Source organism: Anoplolepis gracilipes, chromosome 15 (genome assembly GCF_047496725.1).
Source record: "Anoplolepis gracilipes chromosome 15, ASM4749672v1, whole genome shotgun sequence".
NCBI lineage: Eukaryota > Metazoa > Arthropoda > Insecta > Hymenoptera > Formicidae > Anoplolepis > Anoplolepis gracilipes.
Window position 1 is genome coordinate 1,993,428 of NC_132984.1, and position 20,828 is coordinate 2,014,255.

Consider the following 20,828-nt stretch of genomic DNA (forward strand, 5'->3'; position numbering starts at 1 on the left):
TTAAATATTTATAAACATAATATTTCTAATAATTTTTTTTCTTAAGTCATTATGATAATAAGTGAATTGTGTTGTAATAAACTTTAATTTGCATTAACGATTGGTATTTAAAAATTTCAACTCTGTTAAATGTTCCCATTTTTAATAATTTGGAAATTTTTTAGAATCCACAGACTTTAGCAAGTTTGAATATAAGAAATTGAAATATTTAACTAAATTGAAATTTCAAGTACCAATTGTTAACAAGTTGGTAACGCAAATTAAGATATAATATAACATACATTTCACTTATATAACGATTTAAGGAGAAGAATTATTAAAAACTGAGATTGAATAGCAATTTCATAAAAATAATGAAAATTTTTGTAAGGATCCGTAAAAATCTGTTTAAATCACGAAGAGACTGAACGAGAGGGGGAGGAGAGTTCATTTTCTTTGAGTATATAACGAAACATTAATAGGTAAATAATAATAGGTTAATAATTAGAAACTAATATAGAAAAAGCGATATTAGCTTAGCGAATGACGTTATGTTAAGTTAGATATATGTCTAGAGCAGGAAGGAGAAAAAATTGTAATATGCTAAAAAATTCAGATAGAAAATTAAGATGTACATAAAACAATAAATATGCTAAAAAATTAAAGTGTACATAGAGAGTTGTTGGTAACGGATAGAATTATAAATAAGTGTGATATATACGAGGTGAATGATGTGCTTACGACCAAGAAGAAATGCGAGTTTATCTTTAAATAAAAAATATTAGAAAAAAAGCTAGATAAAAATTATTAGGATAATATTTCTGCAAGATATCAATGTATAACATGGTTTTAAAAACTTATTAATAGAAAAATAAATTGTTTCCTTTTTTTATAAGCATAAAGATCACTGTGTCGCAAAATTTACTTCGACAAGTGCAACATCTGATTGGAATCTCTTTATTGACACGAAATTATTCGCTCATTGATTGAGACTATTGACATGTCTATTCATTAGAGATTCGAATCAGAAACTTTACGCTCTTTAGGAAATTGCCTTCAGTGCGTTAAATTACAAGGCTTTATACAATTAATATGTTTTTCTTTATTATTATATTTAATAGCTTTGTACTTACATCAAATTGATAAAAAAGGATATTCTAAAAGTTTTAGTGCATATAATTATCTTTTCTATATATTGATATAAAGTATTTTTAAATATTATAATTTATTTGAATATTATTTATAATTATATAGTATTATAGCGTTATAAAGTATTTTTCGCATTACTTATAAGTGAATATAATATCGATATCAACAATTTATTTATAAAATTTATGTATAATGCGAAATTTTAATAAATTTTTTAATCATCTCAAAAATTAAAAAATTTAAAGGATTCAAGGATTTTGAGATGACGAAAGAATTTATTATTATATATTATAGTTTAATACGATATAATTTATTATAATTTACAATCTAAGAAAAACTAAAGAGAAATTCTTGTGAAATTTGAAATGAAGTTATAGCAATTTTTTTTGTAGAAGTATATATATATATAGAACACAAAATTTTTTTGTGTATCACTAATATTTTCTACGTATACTATATTCTTAGACAGGAAGATTGTGTCTTGGAGTTTGTTTTCTGATTTTAACTACAATCGCAAGCATCTAAAATCATCAAAATTATATTCATCCTAATTAACATAGTTGTAAAAATTATTTTTTTTTTTTTTATATATATTTTTTATAATAAGCCATCTATGCGTGCGTTTCGAACAAACAATTGTCGTAAAATACTGTGAGTGCAATACTTTTCATTAATTACGTTATATCGTTCTAATAGCATACGATTAGCATATGATAATTTCAAATATATCCCGCCTCTTTGCTTACGATTTATCGACCATCGATTATGCAAGAGTGTCTAAAGAGATTTTCATGAAATTACGTCGTGTGGCGCTCGTGAACTAAAGATGGAGAAAATTGCCGAGAAATCTTTGTCTCACGCCGTTTACGCGGAATCGACGGTGGATCAACGTCACGTGCAGTCGCGTTTGGGATTAGCCAATGGATACGTGCACGCGACCGAGCAATCTAGTAAAAGTCTTTCGTTGGAGTGGACGTCATTTGGTTCTCCCGTCATCATTCTCGCCGGGATCTCGTCGCACGCGTTATCGGACGGGAACGTTATGGGATCCTGATAAAGTATACCAACCCCTTTTGCCCGAAGCAAGCAGATTGATCCTGAGGTAAGTGCCCCAGGAAATTCGGGCGAAATTATAACCACTGACAAGCGTGATTCGGGAAATCCGAATCAAAGTAGTTACATAAAAGCACGTTTTTTCCGGTGACACTTCCTTTTCGCGCGTCTTCTCTCTTAATTTTCAATGGTTTTCATCGATATTAAATTCTTCGATTTTTCCTGCTACTTTCATGTTATATAGATATATTAACGCAATCTATAGTGATTCAATATGCATTATTGATTTATATTAGTAAAGTTTTTCTTCTAAATGTTTTACGAATATGAGAGAAAATATTTCCAGCAAAACTTTATGTCTTGATCTTGACGTAAACTATATAATTTGTATTTTAAGAGTCTTAAATATATTTAATTTTTGTGCCTTTGAAGTTTATTAAATTTATTCTCGTCTCAGAGAGCATGGATACCAGATTGGAAGAAAAACTTTCGAAAATTTACAGGAAAATACGTGTTTGAAAAAGGGAAGATCCTTGAAAGGCAAATTTAATCACTCCAATTCATCTTTTATCCGTAATTTTTTATTGTCGTCTGTTATGTAAGCCCCATACTTTTACACTCTCATCGATAACTATATCCAATGTGTATGTATATCTCATGTTGTCGGTACATGATTCGGATTCCCAATACTTTGATGAGTCACTTTGCTTTAACGTTATATCAAATTATAAAATAATACTTGCATTAGCGACGGATGTTTACGCTTGTTTGAGTGGAATAAAATGTCACATATGTATGTACATGTCCAAAGAGTATATGTGGAATCTTGGATTCGCCTTTCGTAATTATGTATTCTGTAAGCAATTTTTTTTTTTTTTTATTTTGATATGGATAATTCAAGATTTCAGAGATGTTGAGATTTTACTGATGTTTGACTAAACATATGTGATTGACATAACATTTAATGATATCGCGAGAATTCAGAACGCAGTTTATCATTAGATAAGGCAGACTCCAATAAATCTTATTGTAGAGAATATATATCCATACTCACACACACACACACACATACATACACACACACATATATATATATATATATATATAACACATTAAATATTTTTAATTAAATGTTAAAATAAATTAATTAAAAAAGAAATTTGCCATCCCTATTTATATACACAGTTTTCGGGAAATGTCTCTTGCTTTTAATTTTGTATATTATTACAGTAGAAATTTCCTTGATTTAATAAAATATATTTTGTATTTAATAAACAGATTAAAAGATATTTATAATCATGATTAGCTTATAAATAATCCAAAATAAAAGAGGCCTCTTGAAAAACGTAAGAATCTTGATAAACCAGATTTGATGAAGACTTAAATAGATAAGAAAATTTTGATATTGATGACGATAAAACTGAAATTAAAAGGCATTTTACTCCTACTTATTCCTTTCGATTAATTCTTATAGATTATTAAGTATAAGAGCTATACATTTTACTTATCACTCGCGTAAAAATTCAATTCTGAAATAATAGATAAATTCACATACAAATAATTACTCACACACACATCGCGTTTTAATTATTCTATATATGTAACAATGTATTACGTAGAATAGAGAGAGAGAGAGAGAGAGAGAGAGAGAGAGAGAGAGAGAGAGAGAGAGAGAGAGAGAGAGAGAGAGAGAGAGAGAGAGAGAGAGAGAGAGTGAGAGACATAAATGCGATCAATGTTGAGCAAGCGATAAATAATTTGAGAAAAGTAGAAATTGATGAGAGACAATGAATATTTCAGCCTATTTGATCGCTCTTGTCCTTGAAAGTTAAAGCTAATACCATTGAATAAAAAGGTGAAACTCCGAAAAAGGACAGCGCGAAAAGAAATTACTATTCGTATGGATCATTTTCTTTTATATGTTATATACCTTATTATATTATTTTACTTTATATATTATATATACATATATATGTATTATATATGTTATTAATATGTAAAAGTGTTTTAAAAAATCTTAAAAAACTTATATACCGTCTTTGAGCATTCTAAACGAAGATAATAAATTTGAAAAATAATTTATTTAAATGTACTTCTTTATGATTATTCATTTTCGAGAAATTGATATTATTATTAGAAAAATCAGGGATAAAAATAACTCACCAGTACGGAATAAGTGTTAAAAATTTTACAAAATTTTTGAGAATTGTCATTTCTTAAAATACGCTTCTTTCAGAATATATAATTGATTAAATCAAGATCAAACTTTTTTTCTGACGCGACACAAAATGTATAAATAAACACATTCAGGAGATGATATAAACTTCAATATCTTATATGTATACATCGAGTTACATTAAAATAGAACATATTACGTATAATTATATGAAATATTTGCATTGTGTTTGTTTGAGCTTATATTTAGCTAATAGCCTAACAAATTTTCTTAGTCGAAACACACAGAATTTTATCTTTTGTCTTTTCTTAATTTAAAAATTTTCTTTTAAAATAAAATTAACGGAAAAGCAACTATATTAAAGAGCTGTCTTAATTTTAATTTTCTTTCTCTTTCTATCTCTCTATTTTTTCCGCAAATCTTTCTCTCAAAATACATATTGCCGTTTGTCCCTTTCCTGGACCAACTTATAAAAATAAAATTGACATAAAATTGATCGAGCCTTTCATTAAATGAAAAGTAGTGAAAGGCGTGCCGAATAAATCAATAATGCTATCTTTATCAATGTGATAGAAAATGAAACGTTACGCATTTGAACATGATGTTCAAATAACGTTATAATTTATATCGACAGTTGTGCGTCAGCAATGAATTAATCTTAATTGACTATTATGTAATAATTTGGGAGGGTATAAATAAGACTAAGGCAGCGAAAAAAAATATAGCAAAGAATTTCCACCCCATTGGATTAATAATCTCCAATATTTTATTAACGTGTTCTATTCATTTATAATCAAAAATAATATATATAAACGATAAAAAAAATAATATAATAAGATACAAAAATATATAGCTAGGTATATAATATAATATTACTTCAAAAAATATCTCTCATGTAGAGAGGAACATCGAGCTACTCTATTGCGAAAAAAATATAAATTGAATCAATAAAATAGATATTACAAATAAAAAATATACGTTGATAGATTAAAAATTCCAGTAATTGGAAAAAATTTCGCCAGGGAATAAATGGAAATTACGCAAAATCGATTAAGAAACGGTCATTTTTTTAGCGCGCAGAAAAAAAGAGAATACAATATACAAATACAACTATCGTGCAACTTTATTTTCTTATCGCCGGGCGAGTGTCTGGCTAATTGCCGTGTGTTGTATGTTACGACTACGGTTAATTGCTCTGACAATATTCTGATAATGCTGTCGGTGCAATGCCGACAGACGGATGCGCCAATGGCGACAATATAGAATATTACAGTGACGCGACAAATAGATAAATAAATTACGGGATTAGCATTTTGAAAAAAAGTTAAAATATTATACAGAGATAGCTTAATTCAATTAAAAAGAGAATCTGCTTGTTACTATATACTTGTTCTGTTATTGTAAGTTATTTAATTCTATTTGTTCTGTGTAAATAATGTCTTGTGTTTGTGTTATGGTATAGATAAAAATATCTTTTACAAGAAATATATCATGTATCGAGGAACGTGGAAAATATTTGTTTCATCTCGTGTAACAGTTTTGTAAAATGACACTTTTTCGTTATACTTGTTGATGGTGTTCACGTTAATTTGGTCAGGTCAGGAAAATTATTTTTCATATTACTATATATTTTATAATCATCTCGGATATATAATAAATAATAAAATTATCTAGGAAATCGTGTATTGTGATTCTATTAATTTCTCAACGTGTTGCTTCAATATGTGAAAATTCTAGGCAAGCATTTCGATTTTGTACGATATTTCTTTAACATCATCTCCGGTTATCGGAATATATTTTCACAGGTGCGTGAACGTGTTCAAAAAATTACAATGTTTTTACATTGTCTTTAACGCAAGTCACTGTCTATATCGTTGCGCCCTTGTTTATCGCAATTTCGTTATCAAAGTATTAGGCATTATTTAAGTCTGTTTTGGTAACTCCTTTACAATGTAACTCGATGTATATACAGTCGGACCTCTTATCCTACATTTTCGATCCGGAATCTTCCCCTTAAACCTCTGATCCTACGACAAAAATTTGAGAGTGGAGATATAATTCCCCTTTCGCGGTCGTAGAATGAGAGGATTTTTTTTCGTAGGATAAGAGGTTTCGTAGCACAAGAAGGTCATAGGATAAGAGGTCCGACTGTATAAGACATTGAAGTTTATATTATCTCCTGAATGTATCTGTTTATATATTTTGTGTCGCGTCAGAAAGAAAGTTTGATCAATTATACATATATTCTGAAAGAAGCGTAATTGAAGAAATAACTTCTCAGAAATTTTGTAAAATATTTAACACCTATTCCGTACTGGTGTGTTGTTTTTGTCCATGATTTTTCTAATAATGACGTTAATTTCTCGAAAATGAATAATCATAAAGAAATATATTTAAATAAATTATTTTTCAAATTTATTATCTTTATTTAGAGTGCTCAAAGAAGATATATAAGTTTTTTTTTTTTCAGATTTTTTAAAACACTTTTACATATTAATAAACTTATCAAAAATATGCTGATCTATCTGTACGGTTAGAAAGAAAGAAACAACAGTACGGAATAAGAGTTAAGAAAATAATATGTACAAAGCATACTTTACGGTACAAAATTTTTTTTAAATATGATTGATTAACGGGAATTAGAGATATCGTAGAACTTGTTTTCCTCACATTTTCTATTTATTAAAACATCAAATCTTATTTATTATATCATATTTATAACAATGTAATTTTATCTATGATAAACACATTTGTGGAAGCCGTTAAAGATATATAACATCATTCCACTAATTACTTAATATTTGGTAACAAAGTGTAATGGACTTGTTATCCGTTGAGAGCAGATTAAATTTGCGCTGCGATCTGTTAAATTTCCCTATGGATCTCCATCGTGTGAATTAAATTTTCCATGAATACGTATACCTCATATATAGTATCTCAGGTAGCAAATTCGTGTGTATCCAGATAAAGACATAAATAAAGGTGATAAAAATATTTTTCAAATAATACAAGTATCTAAATATATTTTATTGTATATTAACTTAATGGTATTTTAATTTCACAATTAGTTTAGTTAAAATTTGATAAATTAATAATCACGATTTTTTAAGTTGTCAAGAATGTTTTGAACGCTAATGCTTTGGAAAAATTGATTACGTGAGAATTTCCACAATAAAATCAAGCGTCATCGAAATTGAAGACTGTAAGAGTAAGTGAAGGAAAATAAAATATGCTAAAAATAATATATGTAAATTTTCGCGTGACATAATCTCTTTAAGCTTGAAATTAAAATATCGTTAAGTTAATATAAAATATATTTAGATACGTGTATTATTTGAAAAATATTTTTATCACCTTTTATCATTAAATATAATACATCGATTTTTTTATGTAAACTATTCTATCTTGATGGCTGTCTTAATTTTATCTTTGAAGATAACTGGTTTATTTGTAAAGAAAACAAGATAAATTCTTTCAGCTCACTTATCGCTTTCTATTAGGAGCATTAAGGCACTAATTACAATTATAGCATAAATCTAGCAGTTTTAAAATACTACTCAATTAAAAACAAAACAACTACTCACAGATAATGTATAATTAGCATTAAAGATAATTAACACGCTGTTATATGCTGTAACTATATATAATATACAATAATATAAAATTTTTTTCAATAAGTAAAAATCAGCAGTGCATAAGGACATATTGAATTACGATAAATTTAATTAGGAATTTAATTATTATACATTACAATTACGATTTGCGAGAGTTAGTTATGAAACATCTCGAAATAAAGTATTAATATAAAGAAAAAAATTGACATAGTAAGAGGAAAATATTGACATAGTAAGAGGAAAATATTAACATGATAAAAATCGAAACAAAAAATATATATATATATATATATAAAAGGCAAATTATCAGAGGCAAAGGAGCTACAATGTTATCAGCGTTATCAAAAACAGCTGCTTTAGCTTTCATAATGAGATGTAACAGTGCGCAATAATGTGAAATATGTCCAGTATTATGAAAATTATATCGAATATGTGGAAAAATATACGTGTCACGTAACTGATAACGAGGTCCGCTGATTACTTGATTGGTTTTACGTGTTATGTCGATAAGATATCAAGATCTCTCTATAAAATTTGATCTGTCTCCTGTTTAATGAAAAAAGACAGCACGGAGAGCCCACGTCAAAGATACAATGTGAATATTGTTCTCTCGCTGCTTGTCTTCTTTGGTCTTTTTTTTCTTTTTGCGTTCAGCTAAACATCGGATTTTTCTCAACGTGACGTATAAATATACGTTTCTGTGTCTACATGAGAATCTATTATATCTTGCAGAAGAACCTCAAGAGTGAGACGGTGTCATCATCATCATCATCATCATCATCATGGACGGGAGAGCACACATCAAGAAGGTGAAGAATCCCAGAGCGGGCGCCAATATTCTCAGCGCCTTGACGTTTACGTAAGTACGAAAAGTGAGACACGTATCACTCAATAAAATTCCTGATAAAAATAAGAGAGAGAGAGAGAGAGAGAGAGAGAGAGAGAGAGAGAGAGACAGAGAGAGAGAGAGAGAGAGAGAGAGAGAGAGAGAGAGAGAGAGAGAGAGAGAGAGAGAGAGAGAGAAGTAGTAGTTTAGCAAGAAATCGACAGTGTAACATTTTGTTGGTTTCGCGTAGACGTGAGTCTTCTTTATAAAGCGACAGAATTATATGCGGTTGTAGGTAAATGAAAACGAGAGAATCAATCACAAGATAAGTTTAATTACCTTAGAAAGCCCACATGCAAGTTTGGAATTAGATTACGATAGATTTAATTAGAATAAATTAGCATATATACTTTCTTTCAACTTTACATTTCAATGTAATTTTATATACGTTTCCATTGAATGAAAACGCGAGACTCAAACAAGACGATGACTTTAATCGTTTTAGAGAGAGCCAGAAAGGAAAATTATATTAAATTGCAGTTCTTAGAAATATTAATTTGGCATTTCTTGTCAGATTTTTTTACAGTTTAATAATATAATTTCACTTTTTTTTCAATATATGATATATATTATTTATATATTATTTAATAATATAATTTCATATTTTTTTTCAATATATAATATACATTATTTATATATTATTTGTGATAATATTGTATCTCTCACTGTCGATTTACGGAAATGTTTAAAAGAGTATTATTATGCGTTTAAATTATAGTTTATGCATTTTCATAGAGTGACTAGTTATTTTTAGAATACATAATCGACATTCAACAGAAAAACAGGTAATTAAGACTGAAGGAAGTACTTTGTTTTCTATTTGTGCGTGATCATATATTACAGATGCAGCAGCGTATATAGTAGAGATATCAAATCGGATCATAATGTGATAAACGGGTTATGAAATGAAAATTATTTCTTTAAATCGAAAGTCGCCGATAAGATGCGAATGTCAGGGCCATCTTGCACTATTTTATTCAGTAAATAATTTTCTTTTTAAACTTCATTCTCAATGTTTCTACTCCGCAATATTTGTGTTATCTTTTTGTCGATTTTCTTTTATTCGAATAATCAGAGCAGAATCAGAAGCATTTAAGAATGTTTATAATTTTTTTTCTTGAAAAGAAAAAATTATACACTTCAGAGTTAATTTAGATAATTATTGAGGATTACTTTGACAAAAACCAATGACCAAAAGATGTTTTCACATTTGAATACGAATTTAATAACGAATTTAATGAACGGATTAAGAAATAATTTTTTTCTTTAATCATTAACCATTATCATTTAATGTTTTATTTTATAATAATGTATCATAAATAATTTAGCATAATAATTCTATCACAGTAATAATTTTTAAGCAGATTATAATATTTTAAATTATTTTTTTTTCTTATTGATGCATAATTGATAAAATAATATATTTTTCAATAATTTTTTATTTTATAGAATCGATACATCGAATGTTGCAAAAACTGCCCACAATTGTTAGTTTCGGATGCGTTGTTTGCGTCACGATTGTATTAAATATTAACATTATCTTCGCGATTATTGTTGATTTGAAATTAAAGAAAGACATAGAACTTACCTTACGAAACACACAACGAAAATAATAATATATTGAATAAAAGACCAGAACCGTGGAACATAGTATTTTAGAGGAGAAAGCGTAATTCGCACGAATCGGATGAATTGCGGACGGTTTGTAAAACGAATAAAACGTGTATTCTTTGCTTTTTTTCTTCGCAGTTGGGTCCTACGCACTTTTTGGGTTGGTTACCGCAGAGATCTTGAAGTAACTGATTTGTACACGCCGCTTAAAGAGCATACAAGTGGTATTCTTGGTCTTAAATTAGCGAAGGCCTGGGATAAAGAATGCGAGGCGTACAATCGTCGGTTGGAGAAAAGTGCGAGGACTGGATCCCAAAAAAAGGTGAGCGAGCCCAGTCTAATGAGAGTCATCATCAAGTGTTTCGGCTTCAAGGTCCTGCTATATGGATTAGTTCTGGCCGTCATGGAAGTCGTGCTCAGGTACACGAGTATTAGACGTAAATCATTAAATAAAGTAATAATAATATCGGCAATAAAGAGCCCGGATTCCCTTCCGTCATTAATTTTTTATTTTTTCTATTTTTCTTACGTAATTACTGAAGAAGACTGGAAATAAGTCTGAAACGTTTATATGAATAAAAAAGAAGTCTTTCCAATATTTAACTTGGAAATTAATTTACACTCTACACCTGTATTAGCTCTTCATTGCCGATATTATTATCACTTTATTTCGTAATATTAAGAGCTTAAGTATATTAGTAAATCATTAATTTCATACCAATCCTTACTTAATTTTATACCAATTTTCTTTCTTTTTTTCATTTTTTTTTTTAAATAAAAATAAATTTTTTAAATTTATTAAATATTAATTATATATTAATTTTCTCAAAAATAATACATTTTACCTACTATTTAATATATATAATAATATGTAATATGTATAATAATATAATACGTAGTATAATGTAATATAATTTAAATAATATAATTTTCTCTAATCAACTTTTTCGCTGAATATTGACGCAGGCTGCTGCAACCGATCTTTCTGGGCCAGATGTTACGGTACTACAATACTCAGGAGGTTGACAAGTTCCACGCTTATTTGTACGCGGTCGGTATCATCATCTGTTCCGCTGTCAATGTGTTCATCATTCATCCCTATATGATGGGAATCCTGCATATGGGCATGAAGATACGTGTGGCTTGCTGCTCGCTTATCTATCGTAAGACGTTGAAACTGACTAGAACCGCGCTAGGCGAAACGACAATTGGCCAGGCAGTCAATTTGTTATCCAACGACGTCAACAGGTTCGACATTAGCATCATATTCCTTCATTACTTGTGGATGGGACCTTTACAAACCATCATCATTACGTTCTTCATGTATTATTTCCTCGACATTGGAATATCCGCCATCATCGGAGTCGCCTCTCTGCTGATGTTTATTCCGTTGCAAGGTGAGACGCATTCTCATCCAATTGTTTTCTAATTAGTAGTAGTAGTAATTTGGCGAAAAAGTTGCAAATCCGCAAAGTCTCTTATCATATTTCAATGAGTGAAAAAATAATGCGTACTTGTATCGGGTATTTATAAAGAATATTTGAGATGTAAAGAAGTAGGTAAAAAATTTGTTTAGCAACGAAAATCGTCTTCCAGATTTTTGATTAAATTTCTAAATTATTCCTAAATTCTTGAACTTTGGAATTTCTAAATTATTTATTCGCCAAATTCCAAAATGTTTAATTTCTTGTTTTAATTTTGTATTTTGTTCAATTTTCTAATATTTTTATAATAATAAAATTATAACAAAATTCTATGTATTCTTCTAATTATTAATAAAAATTAATACGTATTGTTTAATATACTCGACGGTTTTATATATGTATAAAATATCAAATATCATTTTTATTTTGTTATCTGATTTCCTTGACTTTGAAATTTTTAAGGTTGGCTGGGCAAAAAATCATCAGAACTGAGATTAAGAACCGCAATGAGGACTGATGAAAGAGTGCGATTGACAAACGAGATTATCAGCGGAATACAAGCCATTAAGATGTACACTTGGGAAAAACCGTTTAGTGCGCTCATAGAAAAAGCGAGAAAGTGAGTACTGCCACTTACATTGTTTACGCAAGTAATGCACTTTAATTGTTTTAATAACAATGTTAAATAAAAATCTAAAATGTAATCTTATACTTTCGAAAAAAAAGGAAAATGGAAAGTATTTAAGAATTTAAATGGTGATTCGCTATCTCTAAAAAGGTAATAAAACAAGTCTTTGTTCCGGGTTGCGTCATCATAAAATAGCACGAGTTGAGAACGAATCAGCACTTGCTTTGTTTCCATTTCGATTGAAATCTATTGATACGATCGGATAAAGTAACTAATGGAAAGCGACACCGATCTTTTATTTCTTTATTTTGTGTCTGGCTTATCAAAAGATGTAATTTTTCAATAGAAAAACTTACGAAAAGAGTTTTGCTCTTTAATGATATCTTTTTTGTTTTTTTTTTTTTAAATTACGTGTTTTAATAAATATTAATTTAGAATGTTATAATCTCTATCTTTCTACAATCTTTCTTTGAATTTAAGTTATTGAAATAAAGTTAAGTTTTGAACTGTCTAAAAAAACCAAAATGTTGCTTCTGCGTTATATTAAAATTTTACGTAGTCAGAAACCTTTAATTCTCAATGTCAAATTAATTCTAAGTTCACTGAACTGCGTTATCGGAAATAAATTATGAATGTTGTCATACATAATTTTCTTGCATGCGACGGTATATTGCCATTTAAAAAAACAAATTAATTAATTTACTCACATATTTAACCAAGATGTCTTCACGTGGAGTAGCAATTTTATTTTGCTCCCGTATTTTCGTTTGGTTGTACGCTTCATTGAATCAGGTGGCCATATTTTTCGCGGACTGAAAAAAAATAAAAAATTTTGAAGAGAAAAAGTAAAAAAAAAAACCAGGCAAAATTTGTTCACAGGAAGGAAGTCGACGTTATCCGAGGCACATCGTACATCAGAGGTGTCACCATGTCATTCATCATTTTTACCACGAGAATGTCGCTGTTTATCACGGTGCTGGCTTACGTGTTGTTCGGCTTTAAGATAACGGCCGAAAAGGTGTTTATGATAACCGCTTATTATAACATTCTGCGTACGACTATGACTGTTTTCTTCCCGCAAGGTGTGTATATGTCACAACGTAATTAATTAATATTATAATTAATAACTCTCGAACATTGACGGCGCGTTCTTTTTCATTTCTTTATTTTTTCGTTTAATTCTTATTTCCTCTCTTGTTTTTTTTTCTTTTTCTGTGGTTTTTTTTTTCTATTATTTTTTTTTCTTTCCAGGAATAACGCAAGTGGCGGAGGCGCTAGTATCCATAAGACGCTTGCAGAAGTATATGATGTATGATGAAGTGTCATTTCTCGAAACCAAGGAAAACACAAAAGAGAAATATGAAGAGAATGCGAATAAGAATTATAAGGAGAATGCAAATGAAAACTACAAAGAGACCGCGAATAAAAACTACAAAAAAAATGGAAATGAGAATTACAAGAATGCAAATGAGAACTATAAGGAGAACGTGAATGAGAATTACAAGCAAAATGCGAAGGAAGATCTAATCAATCTGAAGAAGAGCGATCAAGTGACCGCGGATCAACCGGATTACATCGAGCATCATATCTCCATCGAGAATGGTAGCACCAAGTGGCTAGACTGCGAGTCGGAGGATACCTTGCAAAATATCAACATTAAGGTACGCCCGGGTGAACTGATCGCTGTTGTCGGCCAGGTTGGTGCAGGCAAGACCAGCCTGTTGAACGTCATCCTGAAGGAGTTGCGTTTGCAGCAAGGTTCCATTCAGGTATGTGTACAAGCCTTTTTTATGATAATATTATAAACCTGAATAAATGTCAACAAATTTTGCTCGAAGAGGAATAAAATATTTAACTATTTATCACGTTTTTAAACACAGGTTAATGGCAAAATTGCCTATGCCAGTCAAGAGCCGTGGCTATTTGCCGGATCGGTAAGACAAAATATATTGTTCGGACGAAAGATGGACCAGACCCGATACGATCGCGTGACCAAAGTTTGTCAGTTGAAGAGAGACTTTAGCATGCTACCTTATGGTGATAAGACGATAGTAGGCGAGAGAGGTATCAGTCTTTCCGGAGGCCAGCGTGCAAGGTTGATTTCCTAGATTATTCTGATAAAACAAAATTTCCTTAAAGTAGAATTAAATGTTAGTTTCGTACAGAATCAGTTTACAAATCGCGTGTGATTTTCTATTCGTGTTATATAAATAACATTAAAATATGTTATGTATATTAATAAGGTATTAATGATTGATAGAATAAACTTGGCGAGAGCCGTTTACGCCGAAGCCGATGTGTATCTCTTGGATGATCCTTTGAGCGCCGTGGACGCTCACGTGGGCAAGCACATGTTCGAAGAGTGCATCGACAAGTATCTACGCGGAAAGACCCGAATTCTTGTGACTCATCAATTGCAATATCTGCATAACGTCGGCAGAATTATCGTTCTAAAGGACGGAGCCATCCAAGCAGAAGGGTACGACCCTAGAACTTTCTTTTTCTAGCTATTTTATCCTTTTTATGCCGTTCAATAAAATCTTTGAATGAGAATATATTAGAATATTATAATATATAATTATTTTATAAAAGATATTTTCTGTTTATTAGTACTTATGACGAGTTGGGCTCCATGGGAGTGGATTTCGGTCGGCTATTGGAGAATCAAGCAGAATTGGATGAGAAATCTTCTCGACCTTCCTCGGCTTCTCCTAGCCGAAGTAATTCGCGTACCGGAAGTATTACATCCCTGAGTTCTTTTATGACAAATGATACTACAAAACAGGAACCTGACGAGGTAATTCTAATTATTGCATAATATTAAATTTTGATTTTTTATATTGTAATGTTAGATAAATTAATATAATGTTAATTTTATAACTTTTTTAGGTAGCTGAGATACGGTCAACTGGCAATGTTGCCGGCAAAGTATATGCGGATTACTTTCACGCCGGGGGCAATTGGTGCATGATACTAAGTGTCACTCTGCTTTGCATATTATCGCAGTTAGCAGCCAGCGGCGGTGATTTCTTTATCGCGAGATGGGTCGACATTGAAGAAAACTATGTAAGTATAATTGTGTACAAATTGAAATAATCGACAAATTTCTCTTTAAAAAAATTCAAGAAATTTAAATTTCGAAAAATCGTGCAATAACGTCGAACTTCAAGGTCTTAATTTACTTTCACAGGTGAACCAAACTGAGAATGGCATCGTGGAAGATGCGAGGAGTCCTCTCTCGCGCATACAATGTATATATATCTTCACAGGGTTAACAGTGTTAACAATCGGCGTGACTCTGATGCGTTCATTCGCCTTCTTTGGGGCCTGCATGCGCGCTTCCATACGGCTACACGATTACATGTTTCGCAGCATCAGCCGCGCCACAATGCGCTTCTTCAATACCAACACTTCGGGACGTGTACTCAATCGTTTTTCCAAAGACATGGGTGCGGTGGACGAGGTGCTGCCTACCGCACTCATCGACTGTCTACAGATCGGCCTATCGCTGCTCGGCATCATCATCGTGGTTGCCATCGCGAATGTGTGGCTGCTGATTCCCACTGTGATTGTCGGCATTATTTTCTACTACCTGAGAGTCTTCTATCTGGCTACTAGTCGTAGCGTCAAGCGTCTTGAAGGCGTCAGTGAGTAACTTATTGTTAGTCTTGTTTTACGAATGAATATACATTCTTCCAATAATTTAAATGAAATTTTCAACCTTGCTCTCTTCAGCCCGCTCGCCGGTCTTCGCTCACTTAAGCGCAACTCTTCAAGGGCTACCAACGATCCGCGCATTCGAAGCGAGTGAGATCCTCACGAAAGAGTTCGATCGTCATCAGGACCTTCATTCATCTGCGTGGTATATCTTCATTGCGTCCTCACGTGCCTTCGGTTTCTGGTTGGACGTTTTCTGCGTGGTGTATATCGTGCTAGTAACATTAAGTTTCCTTGTGATGGACAACTATGGTCGTGGCTCGATGGAAGGTGGATACGTAGGCCTGGCAATCACTCAGAGTATCGGTCTTACCGGCATGTTCCAGTGGGGTATGCGCCAGAGCGCCGAGTTGGAAAACCAGATGACCTCGGTAGAACGCATTCTCGAGTACAGGTACGGGTGTCTATCTTCGTTTCAAATTTCTTGATAGAATTTTCACATTCTTGGGCTCTTAAGCTCCTAATTTTTTTGAATCTTGCATGTTTGACATTTAGATCTTTGAAAGTTATTTTTAGAATCTTAGATCTTTTCCTTTAAATCTTGTATTTTTTCCAAGATTTTGATTTTTTCAATATTCACACTTTTATTTTTCGATATAAGATTCATTTAAATATATATGTTTCAATCTTCAAACCAAACATTTTAACTCTCTTACAGCAAAGTGGATAGCGAGCCTCCTCTTGAGAGCACTCCTGATAAAAAACCCAAGCCTGAGTGGCCACAGGAAGGCAAGATCGAGTTCAAAAACGTGTACTTGCGTTATGCGCCGTTGGAACCGCCGGTATTGAAGAATCTCAGCTTTGTCATCTACCCACGCGAGAAGATTGGTATTGTTGGCAGAACCGGTGCCGGCAAGTCGTCTCTGATTCAAGCTCTTTTCCGCCTAGCTGATATAGAAGGCCCGATCGAGATCGACGGCATTAATACCAGTGAGATCGGTCTACACGATCTGCGCTCCAAGATCAGCATCATTCCGCAGGAACCATTCTTATTTTCCGGTTCCCTGAGACGGAATCTCGATCCGTTTGATTCGTACACGGACGATCTGCTCTGGCGAGCACTCGAGGAGGTCGAGTTGAAGGAGATTGGTCTGCAAGCGCACGTCAATGAGGGCGGCTCCAATCTCAGTGTCGGCCAACGACAACTGGTTTGCCTGGCGCGTGCCATCGTCCGAAACAACCCAATACTCGTACTAGACGAAGCGACCGCTAACGTGGACCCGCGAACAGACGAACTGATCCAGACGACGATCAGAAAAAAGTTTGAGAAGTGCACAGTATTGACGATCGCTCACAGATTGAACACCGTTATGGATAGTGACCGTATCTTAGTTATGGACGCCGGCAGTGCTGTGGTGAGTCAATTTTTTATACTTCTTTTTTATTTGGATAAAATAGAAGTCGTTCAATCAAACACTGGCTTTTGTCATTTAAATATTTTATATATGAGTTTCTTGATTTTTTCATCTTTTTTTAGTCACTTTTTTTAAAATAAAATATATAACATAATTATGTGTTGAAGATGTTTAAATATTTTACGATTTCATAGAAATACTTGTTGATCATTTTTATGATATTTTTTTCTACATAGTTCTTTTTGAACAAAGAAGCCCGATTATTTTTTTAGGCGTTTATTATATCATTAACTGTCAAACTTTTATCTTCCTAACTTCGAAATTATCTCCGACACAAAAATATTACTTGTATTTGCTACTTTTTCTTGTTCTACAATATAAATAGCCGTCAGCAAGAATGAACATTTCCATCACCCCCAGTGTATATATCTCGTAAATATTTTATCGAGCCCGCAGTATGTATTGAGCTATCTCGCCGTGAAAGATACGGCTTTCATAACAAGAGTGGATCGTAAATCTCGTCTAGTTCTTTCCTCAAAAGCGAAACTTTTTATCGTACGTAGGAATTCGATCATCCCCACGTGCTGCTACAGAAGGAATCGAGTTATCTGAAGAGTATGGTACAGGAAACTGGCAAAGCGATGGCGGAAGCCCTGGCCGGTGTCGCCCGCGACAGCTACTTGAATCGCACGACCATGCTGTGAAACATCTTCAGTCTGATGAATCTTTCTGAGAAAGATTTCGTCTGTTCTTGTAAGAATTATCTTTGAAGAACTCTAGGGATTTGAATAATTATCTTAAAAAAAAAAGATAAAACTCTAAGAAAAATAGTTAAATAGCTCAGTCCAAAAATTCTTGGAATTTAGAAAGGTATCAGAAATCTTGGCACATCGAAAGTTGACAGAAATGTCATAAATGTCAAGATTTTGGTCCCCGCAAGAGTATGAAAGGTTCCAGAGATTGAAAACTTCGAGAATTATAAAAGTGAGGGAAAAGAGAAATATAAATATACCAAACAATTTAGGTCGATATTTAGAAATAAAAAAAAACTTCCGTATGTTAGGCAAAGATTTAGGCATCAAATGGATGTGGACGAAACATAGAATGTAAGAGAAAATAACAGAGAAAGAGAGAGAGAGAGAGAGAGAAAAGAGTGTCAGTAGATATAAACAAAGGTAAAAGAATGCACACCATAATCTAGAATTCAAGAGGGAGCACTAGAAAAATATTTAAGGAGGGATTCAGATATATAAAGATCCTTGTGGACTCGGGAATGCGCGAAGGATACAGAAAACCGGCGAGAAACTTTTCATAGGGGATTAATAAATCAGTAACAATAAACAATTGTTTTTTACTGTAAGAGACATAGTCTCGTTTAGCTCATCTTTTTTCGATAATTCTCTCTATCTTTTTCAATGCAACGCGATATATGTGCAGCGAGGAATCAGAAAAACGCTAACATCGACCGCGGAACAACCGCAGTTACAGTATTATTAAGTCACTTTTGTATCAGTCTGACCCAGGGTCTCCCATCAGGAACGATGAAGCTTTCGACACGTTGGATTCATTGATCTTTTATCGCTGAAAATAAACGTTTAGAAAGAAAAAAATATCATTTATTTATATTTTTTAATAAAACTTTCATCTCAGTAAAGTTAGATTAGAAAGATAATAATTTTAAATATGTATGAAGAAAATAAGCTAGGAATATAAATCCAAGAAATTCGAAAAAGTTGTGAGATGTAACCATTTCTGATTAATCGATTTAATGACCACAGATTTGGAGCTATTGCTTTAGAATTTTGTATAAACAATAATTTAGACAATTTAAATTAAAGATTAAGATATTTTCAAGGATACAATTACTCTAAGAGGAATTATTCTCAAATAATTAATCCTTCCCTTAACTTACCTTCAAAAACTCCTTAAGCACTTGAACGATTATTGCAGGATCGGTCAGTGAACCAACGAATTAAGACAGATCTGTACTTAATGTTAGGAAAAAAAAGATTCTACTAGTTTTTATACTCATATACTTCGATATACACGGTGTCCGGCAGGAAAGAAAAACGAGTGATGATTCGTGATTTATTTCCCGCGCGCGGTTAGTCCTCGTTTTTTCCAAATCATCCTGTGTATATCCGCAATCATGCAAGAATTGCGCAATGTTTTTCCTGTTACACTGGTGCTACAAGTATATTAAGGCAGATCGACAAAAGTAGAGTCACTGCTCTATGATTAAAAACGAAGTACTTAAACACGAGCAGTCATTAAAAAAAGCACGCACCCCACGTTGTTTTTTTTTTTTTTTTTTTTTGTACTCTGTTATTTTATATAGTAAATTATGTATTGTTATTATTATTAAAATAATAAAGCGCATATTGTACTCGAGCTTTATGTAAATAATACAAAGTCAAAAAGCAACGAGAATCAAAGAACTTAATGCCTTTTTCGACGATCGTGTTTTTATACTAATCAATTTTCCACCGTGATTAGAAAGCGAGATATTAACACACAATCGCGACTGCGTTACGAAAGTAATTATGGAACCCTTTTTTTTTAATCCTCCTATTATTGATACTTTTAAACGTCAATAAGTATCTATTTTAAATATGATCTATCTTTTTTAAATATAGTTATATACTGTATTTCAATATCTTGAATTATGTATAATACTTATTACATAAATATTTAAATGATTATGAAAATGTTCAAATTAGCGTTACTTGAAGCTACTATTTTGTTAGAGGTATTGATAGTAGATTGAAGGATTAAAGGGGGGGGGGGAGGGATTACGCATGTTTTTCACGAGTTTACTTCTTGTAAAAAACTACATCATGCATTAAGGTGCGTATTGTAATCGACGTGATCAATATTTATTATATATGTAGATAGATGCATTGTACTATTTTTTCAAGATGAAAACGCGAATTATGATATCTTACATACAAGTGCCTACTATGTAATCATTGTAAATGAAATATAAATACAAATGTTATATTTATATAATTAATGCTATTATTTATATTATATATATATATATATATATATATATATATATATATATATATGTATGTATAAATATATGATTTTATAATTATATAATTTCCTTTTCTTTAAAATACAATGTTATCTTTTAACTGGACTGAATAGATTTAAAAATTCTTTACTGGATCTTACGAGAAAATGCGTTTATTAAAAAGATAATTAAATAAAAGTAAATAATAAATTAGAAT

General features: G+C 31.6%; 1 protein-coding gene across 2 annotated transcripts; it reads left to right on the forward strand.

Moving 5' to 3' along the window:
* The first annotated feature begins 1,989 nt into the window (after positions 1-1,989).
* Positions 1,990-20,576, forward strand: LOC140674051 (probable multidrug resistance-associated protein lethal(2)03659). 2 transcript variants are annotated; one of them, XM_072907384.1, is made up of 15 exons: positions 1,990-2,230; positions 8,704-8,830; positions 10,607-10,888; positions 11,435-11,865; positions 12,355-12,511; positions 13,400-13,602; positions 13,772-14,289; positions 14,401-14,615; positions 14,781-14,999; positions 15,131-15,317; positions 15,410-15,586; positions 15,711-16,167; positions 16,256-16,631; positions 16,896-17,592; positions 18,156-20,576. In XM_072907384.1, the coding sequence occupies exons 2-15, from the start codon at positions 8,754-8,756 to the stop codon at positions 18,294-18,296; spliced, it is 4,137 nt and encodes a 1,378-aa protein (XP_072763485.1). In that variant the 5' UTR covers positions 1,990-2,230; positions 8,704-8,753; the 3' UTR covers positions 18,297-20,576. The 2 variants fall into 2 exon arrangements, with proteins under 2 accessions (XP_072763485.1, XP_072763486.1); XM_072907385.1 differs by lacking the exon at positions 1,990-2,230 and adding an exon at positions 5,851-5,954.
* Positions 20,577-20,828: the final 252 nt, after the last annotated feature.

Bases quoted from the DNA above. Each gene is read 5' to 3' on its own strand.
- LOC140674051 (XM_072907384.1), top strand. From the start codon at position 8,754: ATGGACGGGAGAGCACACATCAAGAAGGTGAAGAATCCCAGAGCGGGC. The intron at 14,290-14,400 runs GTATGTGTACAA...TTTTAAACACAG, and splicing joins TGCAGCAAGGTTCCATTCAG to GTTAATGGCAAAATTGCCTA. The intron at 16,632-16,895 runs GTACGGGTGTCT...ACTCTCTTACAG, and splicing joins GAACGCATTCTCGAGTACAG to CAAAGTGGATAGCGAGCCTC.